The 9,751-nt window shown below is 45.4% G+C and overlaps 1 protein-coding gene across 1 annotated transcript; it reads right to left on the reverse strand.

The window, feature by feature from the left end:
* Positions 1-242: 242 nt before the first annotated feature.
* On the reverse strand, positions 243-1,178 carry LOC143767845 (olfactory receptor 5G9-like). The gene has a single exon (XM_077256367.1). It carries the CDS (start codon positions 1,176-1,178, stop codon positions 243-245), a length of 936 nt encoding a protein of 311 aa, XP_077112482.1.
* Positions 1,179-9,751: the final 8,573 nt, after the last annotated feature.

Here is a 9,751-nt window from a genome sequence, read left to right on the forward strand (position 1 = left end):
TAAAGAATGAGAGAGAGACTGCAGAGTAAGGAAATAAAGTAAAAATAGCTTTAATTAATTTATAAATGTATTAGCTCTAAAAATATATTTTCATTATTTGATTTGATCTCTACAGTCACGTCCAAATCATTTAAGATTTTTCCTTTTGAAATTAGACTAAATTATAATCTGTGCACCTAACAACATATTATATTGTATATGCTCAAAATAAAATGGAAAAAATAAAAATGATAAGAAATAATTTATGAGAATTTTATCTTCTGTAAAAATATATGTTTGATACTTGATTTGACCTCTTTGTTTCGTAGGCTGTATATAAAAGGGTTTAAGAGAGGAGCAATAACAGTGTACATTAAAGAGACCACGCTGTTCTGTCCAATCCTACTTTTTGACCTGGGGCTAAAGTACATAAAAATTGTTGATCCGTAAAATATTGTAACAACTATTAAGTGAGAGGAGCAGGTTGCAAAAGTTTTTTTTTTGCTGGATGTGGAATGAAGTTTTAGAATTTTTGAAATGATCTCCACATAGGAAATTATTGTTACTATGAATGAACCAATTACAAGACAGCCGCCAATCACAAATATCACAAGTTTATTAACCCAAATGTCCTGGCAGGAGAGTTCTAGGACGGGTGGCACATCGCAAAAGAAATGGTCTATCTCTTTTGATCCACAAAACGGTAATGAAAAAGTGAATGTTGTGTGAATTAGAGCATTCACTGCACTAATGACGTATGATCCCACTATGTGCTGGATACAGACCATTTCACTCATAATCACAGTATAAAACAGAGGTTGACATATGGCGTTATAGCGGTCATAAGCCATGGCTCCCAGCATACAGCATTCTGTTCCACCCAACAGCAGGAAACAATACATCTGTATAGCGCAGCAAGAGAAGGAGATGGCGTTACATTCTGGCCATAGACTGGACAACATCTTCGGGACGGTGCACGAAACATATATTATTTCCAAGACAGAAAAGTTAGCAAGAAAAAAATACATTGGAGTGTGGAGGCTCAGACTAAGCTTGTATGCAAGGATTATAGATAGGTTCCCACACACAGTGATGATGTATGTACATAAGAAGATCGGAAAAAGGAAGACTTGATTCTCGATAACTCCAGAAAATCCCAGAAGAATAAATCCTGTTACCATTGTGTGATTGCTATTCATTTCATCTGATTTTCTAGAAAATAAACAAAAATAATGAAATAAAAAAATATGCAACAAATCTGCTATGTTTTTTAAACAAATAATAGAATCAGGCCCGGATTTAGGGGTGGGCCCAAGGGACCTGGGCCCCGGGCCACCCACCAAGCAGGGGCCTCCCACCAATATAGGGATAAATATCTCAAAACATGTAAAATACACATCTCTTTGCTGTGAACCATTTCTGATGATAAGGCACATTTAACAAAAGAGAAACTACTGAAAGTGTAGGGACCTGGCTACAGTCCTACATCTCAGTGGCTGGCGCAGAGCGGCAGAGTCATGGCACCTGACCTGCATCAGCATCCACTGACCTGGCTAGCCTAGCCAGACTTCCTTAGTACCTTCCCTGTACCTAATGCTTAGCTTATGGCATGCGGCAGCCTTCTCCGATCCCAACAGAAGCTTTTAGTGGCCACCTATTCAGCTATATGATCGCTCCCTCGGATTATATCAGATGAGAGTTTGTTCAGCTACCTTTGAAGAAGGAGGCGGAGCCATGATGTCAGTGCCGGAAGAGGATTCTCCACCGCGGAGCGCGGCAGGACTTCACTCTGGATCTTCAGTCACTGAAGATCCAGAAGTGAAGTGGTTCAGTCTTCACAGTGTGGCGGTGGGTGAGTATGATCTCTGTGTGTGTGTCTATGTGTGTCTGTCTGTGTATCTTTCTTGCAGCTCCGGTCCTACACAGTACCATACTGTATATACAGGTCCACACTATATCCTGCATTACAGTGTGTCTGTGTATACTGTATGTATAGTGTGGACCTGTTTACAGTATAGTGCTGTGTATACACTTTATACAGCCCCTCAGCCTCTATTCTATATACAGCCAGCACCGCAACAGCCTCTGATATATACAGCCCAGCAGCAGCCCCTCATATATATACAGCCCAACAGCAGCTTCTAATATATACAGCCCAGCAGCAGCCCCTTATATATATATATATATATATATATATATATACAGCTCAGAAGAAGCCCCTCATATACAGCCCAGCAGAAGCCTCTCAGACATATACAGCCAGCACAGCAACAGCCTCTGATATATACAGGTAAACAGCCTCTGATATATATAGCCCAGAAGCAGCCCCTCATATATATATACAGCCCAGCAGAAACCCCTCATATATATACAGCTCAGCAGAAGCCTCTCATATATATACAGCCCAGCAGAAGCCCCTCATACATACACAGCCCAGCAGAAGACTCTCATACATATATGCAGCGCCCCAGAGTCCTGGTCGTTGCAGTAATGTCGCTCTGCCACTAAGGGGAGTGATGTTGCGTCTGATTGCACTAAAGGAGTTCACCTGACCAGGTATCACAGTCACACATTACACTTCACACTCCAGCCACCAGGGGGAGCAAAGGGTTCTATGTATTAGGCCACTCCTCACACTCTGGTAAAACTGGGGGTTGGATAGGAAGTTAGGGAGAAGCTGACTGGGTTTTGCCCAGGTAACATCTAGTGAGAGGAGAGCGTTACTTGGGAAGATTCAGGGGGGTCCCTGTCAGGGGTGGGATCCTGACAGTGGCCTAGCAAAAGGACAGATAGTTACGGAGCCGTGCCTGCACCTCATTGCGGCGGCATCTTAAGAAAGGACACAAAGCGAGGTATATTGTGGAGAAGTGAGAAACGAGATCACAGCACAAAGGCGAAAGAACCAGAAGGAGAGCCTCTGACATATAGAGCTCAGCAGAAGCCTCTGACATATAGAGCCCAGCAGAAGCCCCTCATATATATACTGTATACAGCCCAGCAGAAGCCTCTCATACATATACAGCCCAGCAGAAGCCTCTCATACATATACTGCCCAGCAGAAGCCTCTGACATATACAGCCAAGCAGAAGCCTCTCATACATATACAGCCCAGCAGAAGCTTCTCATACATATACAGCCCAGCAGAAGCCTCTGACATATAAAGCCCCTCATATATATACAGCCTAGCAGAAGCCTCTCATACATATACAGCCCAGCAGAAGCCCATCTATATATATAATTGTCTAAGGGTTTTTCCGTCTGTCTGTCTGTCTGTCTTTCTGTCTGTCTGTCTGTCTGTCTGTCTTTCTGTCTGTCTGTCTGTCTGTCCTGGAAATCCCGCGTCTCTGATTGGTCGAGGCCGCCAGGCCTCGACCAATCAGAGACAGGCACAGCATGGCGACGATGATGTCATAATGGAAATCCCACGTCTCTGATTGGTCGAGGCCGCCAGGCCTCGACCAATCAGCGACGTGCACAGTATCGACATAGATGTCATAATGGTTGCCATGGCGACGATGATGTCATAAAGGTTGCCTCGACCAATCAGCGACGGGCACAGTCTGCCGCGAATTCTGGAATCATCATTGTCCATATACTACGGGGACATGATGCATATTCTAGAATACCCGATGCATTAGAATCGGGCCACAGTCTAGTAATATATATACAGCCCAGCAGAAGCCTCTCATACATATACAGCCCAGCAGAAGCCTCTCATACATATACAGCCAGCACAGCAACAGCCTTTGATATATACATGTACACAGCCTTTGACATATACCGCCCGGCAGCAGCCCCTCATATATATATATATATATATATATATATATATATATATATATATATATATATATATACAGCCCAGCAGAAGCCCCTCATATATATATACAGCCCAACAGAAGCCCCTCATATATATACAGCCCAGCAGAAGCCCCTCATATATATATATATATATATATATATATATATATCTATAATATAATGCTGGGAGCGTCACTCTGTCCGAAGCCTTTATAGACTGCGCAAGAGCAAGCGCCGGCGCAGTCTGGACCCCACAGAGTGACGCTCCCAGGAGATCGCGGTATGCGTAAGCACTGAACGCACACCGCGATCTCCAACGGAGAAGCAGGGACGAGCCAGGAGGGTGAGTATGCAATATTTACCTGTCATCCGTTCCATCGATGCGCGCTGCTCTATCCTCCACATCCTCTGCCTGTGACGTTCAGTTCAGAGGGCACGATGACGCGCTTAATGCGCAGTCACAGCCAGAGGATGTGGAGGATGGAGCAGCGCGCATCGATGGAACGGAGGACAGGTAAATATAGCAAGTGCCGGGGGCCTGAGCTAGCGGCGACTCCGGCACCTGACCCCCACAGCGCGCCGGTGTCCCCGCCTGCTCAGGCCCCCAGCACTCGGTGCCCAGCACAGCCACGCACAGCCACCCGCACTCACCACAGCCACGCACAGCCGCCGGCACTCACCACAGCCACGCACAGCCGCCCGCACTCACCACAGCCACGCACAGCCGCCGGCACTCAGCACCGCCACGCACAGCCGCCGGCAGTCAGCACAGCGACACACAGCCGCCCGCACTCAGCACAGCCGCCCGCACTTAGCACAGCCGCCTGCACTCAGGACAGCCGCCCGCACTCAGCACAGCCGCCCGCACTCAGCACAGCCGCCCGCACTCAGCACAGCCGCCCGCACTCAGCACAGCCACGCACAGCCGCCCGCACTCAGCACAGCCGCCCGCACTCAGCACAGCCTCCCTCGGGCAGTAGAGCCGGAGAGAGAAAGATGGAAGCAACATATGGCAGAATGGAAACAGGAACAGGCAGAATGGGTGCAGCACATTACAACAGAATGGGGGCGCAGGATGGGAGCAGCACATGATAGAATGGGGGCACGGGATGGGAGCAGCACATGACAGAATGGGGGCGCGGGATGGGAGCAGCACATGACAGAATGATTGCGCACGATGGGAGCAGCACATGACAGAATGGGGGCGCACACATGACAGGATGAGGGTGCAGGATGGGAGCACATGACAGGATGGGGCTCAGGATGGGAGCACATGACAGGATGGGAGCAGCACATGACAGAATGGGGGCACAGGATGGGAGCAGCACATGACAGAATGGGGGCACACACATGACAGGATGGGAGTGTAGGATGGAGCAGCATATGACAGGATGGGGGCGCAGGATGGGAGCACATGACAGGATGGGGACGCAGGATGGAGCAGCACATACCAGGATGGAGACCATATACCAATATAAATGCTCGCCACCCGGGTAGAACGGGTTCAATAGCTAGTATATATATATACAGCCCAGCAGAAGCCCCTCATATATATATATATATATATATATATATATATATATATATATACAGCTCAGCAGAAGCCCCTCATACATATACAGCCCAGCAGAAGCCTCTTACATATAGAGCCCAGCAGCAGTCTTTGATATAGACAGCCCAAATTTCTACAATATACATACATACATATATACATATTTTAATCTTTAACGCCCTTTCAGGACTTCAAGGGTTGACAAGGTCAGATATACTGCGTGAATTGGACTTTAGTGACATCATTAGTGATTTTGCAGCACGAAAATCAAGGAAAGTGCCCGGATTATAAAAAATGAATGATTTTACTTGAATTACTCTGCGTAAATGATTTTTGTAAATAAACTTGCGTTCGTTTCATTTTGTGTTTTTGCATTACATATTGCAGCACCTTGACAAATGGGCCTCCCTCCAAAATGGGCCTCCCTCCAAAATGGGCCCCGAGCCACCCACCACTTAAATCCAGCCCTGAATAGAATATAATATGACATATCAAGGTGGCAAAACGTTTCTGGTACATAAGCTACTGTTTGACGAGTATTGCTCCCGTAGATTATGTATCTCAACAAATTGATTGGGAAAGGAAATTGTTCTGCCTGTCCGTTAGGGCTCATTCAGATGTCTGATTCTCACGTGTGAGTGCTAGGTGTGTTTTTGAGGTATAGCATTCCTATATGTGATGGACTATGGTGCCATTCATATACCTGTGATTTTTTGCAGACCAAGGGGTCCACGCAGTTGCGTAGTTAGGATGTTGGAATATGTTTGATGCAGCAACTCCATTTCTGTCTATGAGTGTTTAGTTGCTAGATTTGAATGCTGTTTATAAAGTTAAAACAAAAAAATCTCCCAGAGGCGCACACAGGGAGAACATGTGACTGTATTTCCTGTTTTCCTGTGTTTGTGTATGAGAGAGGCAGCCTGCTATAGATGCTGAAAAATATGTCTAAAAATGAACCATACGGCGCTGCTTAGTTGCTCCAGGTGAATAAGCAGCAAATATATGGACAAGATCACTCCCAATCGTCCCAGAAGTGGTAAGTCAAAGAAAGCTATATGTAATATTTGCGCTAAGGACACCTATATGAAGCCATAAATAGTTAAAATGCTAGGACATGTCATAAGCAAGGTTCTTCGTTAAAGACTAGGATTAACAAGATGTGTTTATCTTAATATCAAGGAAAAGGAAAACTGTATCCAGTGCTGGCATGCGGAAAGGTCCTTCACTCATGCACTTAAAGGTTGGTATCTGAAGCCTTCTCTGAATCTCTGTTCCAAAAATATCCAATATGTTGCAGAGCAAATGGTGGTATAGGCCATATATATGCCAGCACTGCATACAGTTTTCCTTTTCCTTGATATTAAGGTAAACACATCTTGTTAATCCTAGTCTTTAACGAAGAACCTTGCTTATGACATGTCCTAGCATTTTAACTCTTTATGGCTTCATATAGGTGTCCTTAGCGCAAATATTACATATAGCTTTCTTTGCTATAGATGCTGTACAGATAAAGACACACAAATGATTTATTCCTGATCTATTAGGCTATGTTCACACTTTGCGGTTTTTGCTGCGGATCCGCAGCGGATTTGCAGCTGCGGATCCGCAGCCGTTTTCCATGCAGGGTACAGTACAATGTTACCCTATGGAAAACAAAAACCGCTGTGCCCACTTTGCGTTTTTCTGCTTGAAAATCCGCGCGGATTTTCTGCGGAAAAAAAGAAGTAGCATGTCAATTCTTTCTGCGGATTCCGCAGCGGTTTTCCACCTGCACCAATAGGAAAGTGCAGTTGGAAACCCGCAGTGGAATCCGCAGTAGAAACCGCACCAAAAACCGCAGTGAAAACCACTGCGGTTTTGCACTGCGGTTTTTCCAAATCCGCAGCTGAAAAATCCGCAGCAAAAAAAGGAACAACAAAGGAACAAAAAGTGTGAACAAGCCCTTAAGCTTATATATTGTTCCTGATTGTTCCTGTATAAAGAAGCCCTGTTGTCACATGCTTGGAGAGTATCCTGAATAATCCGCCAACAGGTTATGGGCCCAGAGTGACACAGATCCCCAGAGTAACACAGCAACAAAAGCTCAAAGCAAAGAGCAACAGAGAAGATGTCCACTAGCAGCAATCCTGTCAAGTTCTCAGTGCCAAACCCCACCTATCAGAACTATCAGTCCTAGAAATTAAAGATGAAGATGCTGCTCACAAGAGAAGGTACGTGGAAATATACTCAGAAACAAGTGCCTCATCCATTACCAGATGATTCGCTAGAGAAGGATCAGAAAGCACAAAGCACGATCTCCCTCAGTGTTGATGATAATCAAATTGTGCATATATGCAAGTGTGCAACTGCAAAGGAGATGTAGGATGAGTTACAGAAAGTGCATAAAAGATCAAATCTCAGCAATAAGCTTTATCTCATGAGAAAGCTTTATCAGTCTAAGCTAAGTAATGGAAAGAATATGCAGGTCTATATCCGAAACACCCTAGAGATGTGGAGCGTCTCAGGCGTATTAGAGAAGAAATTTAAGATTTTCATGTTGCTGCACTTCTATTAAGTGGTCTTCCTGAGAGTTATATAATATACCACGATGAGGAAGGTGCTCACTATAATGATACAAGGTGCTCAGGAGAAAAATAGAGATATATGAGAAAAACTCCGGCACACTCTAAATAATGAATTTCAAGGTTTCAAAGTTTATTTTCCATTGTAATAAGAAAAATAGGGTTTTCAGAAATTATGAATAAATGCATATATCTTCAGTACACTTGATTTGGACACATACAATTCCTTTCTCAACGTTTCGGCTAGAAAAACGCCTTTTTCAAGAGATTAAATGTCCTTTTATGGATATGAAGAGCCAGGCAGGGAAACCCACTTAAATAGAAATGTCTCACTGAGGCATGGTGTCCGTAACGGAGGACCGGGGAGCCGAGACCGTTGTGTAGAAGGCACATGTTCCTTGATAAATACTTGATAAAGGCCAATATGGCCGAAACGTTGTATGTGACTATGGCAGAATAAAGAATCTTTATATATTTTTTTCACCTGGAACGGATGCTGCTTCCTTTTTCTACATTTGTAAGGACCTTGGAACTGTGACATATGGAAGGCTGCAGTAGCACCGTGCGCAGTGAAGAGGCAGCGACCCACAAAGTTCAAACACAAAAGTCTCTTTAATGTGTCACTTCACACATAACAGTGCATAGTATTTTATAGTGCACGTCATCAAAGTTTAATACACACAGTTGCATTTCATCTCAGTGCCCATTTCATAGCACTGCAAATCATATGGCTTTTAGATTGCAGTCCCTAAACAGGCCAGACTTCCCTTTGTCCAGTTTCCCTGGGTGAACGAATGCCATATTAAAATCCCCAAACACAGCTTTACATGTTGCAGACACAACACATGCCAGTCCTCTTCTGACTAGTTCCCGTGGGTGTTCTGCCCTACTGTATCACAGTCTCTTTACTTACACATCTGTACACAGCCCAGGATATCCTCCAGATAGCACCCATACACCATATCGACCTGTTTGAAATCGTTACACATGGCAGTCCTCTTTTGGGCACAAGGACATCCACCTCCGGTATACCTCCGGGCACAGGACTGTCCACATCTGACTCTTTTGGGCACAGGACATCCACCTCCGGCACCTCCGTGCACAGGACTGTCCACATCTGACTCTTTCGGGCCCAGGACAGCCACCTCCGGTTCACCTCCGGGCACAGGACTGTCCACATTAGAGACCAGTTACCATGGAAGACTCGCATCGCTGTGTACGCTGCAGGTGCCAGGCTATTCAGCTGCCATAGCTCCTGGTTCCACTGGCCTTTGCCTCCATGCACTCAGCCAGTGCTCTGCACACCAGCACACACCAGTCTGACACTGACGTTGCCCTGACACTAGTGTTGAGCATTCCGATACCGCAAGTATCGGGTATCGGCCGATATTTGCTGTATCGGAATTCCGATACCGAGTTCCGATATTTTTGTGATATCGGAAATCAAAATCGGAAGTTCCCAGTGTATGGTTCCCAGGGTCTGGAGGAGAGGAGACTCTCCTTCAGGCCCTGGGATCCATATTCATGTAAAAAATAAAGAATAAAAATAAAAAATATGGATATACTCACCCGTCCGACGGACCCTGGACCTTAGCGGTGCAACCGTCAGCCTCCGTTCCTAAGAATGCAGTGAGTGTACAGGACCTGCGATGACGTCGCGGTCTTGTGACTGGTCGCGTGACCACTCATGTGACCGCTCACGTGACTGCGACGTCATCGAAGGTCCTTCACTCGCTGCATTCTTAGGAACGGAGGCTGCCGGTTGCACCGCTAAGGGCCAGGGTCCGTCCGAGGGTGAGTATATCCATATTTTTTATTTTTATTCTTTATTTTTTACATGAATATGGATCCCAGGGCC

The sequence above is a fragment of the Ranitomeya variabilis genome, chromosome 4 (genome assembly GCF_051348905.1).
Source record: "Ranitomeya variabilis isolate aRanVar5 chromosome 4, aRanVar5.hap1, whole genome shotgun sequence".
Lineage (NCBI taxonomy): Eukaryota > Metazoa > Chordata > Amphibia > Anura > Dendrobatidae > Ranitomeya > Ranitomeya variabilis.

Excerpts from the sequence above, each read along its gene's own strand:
- LOC143767845 (XM_077256367.1), bottom strand. The coding sequence starts at position 1,178 with ATGAATAGCAATCACACAATGGTAACAGGATTTATTCTTCTGGGATTT.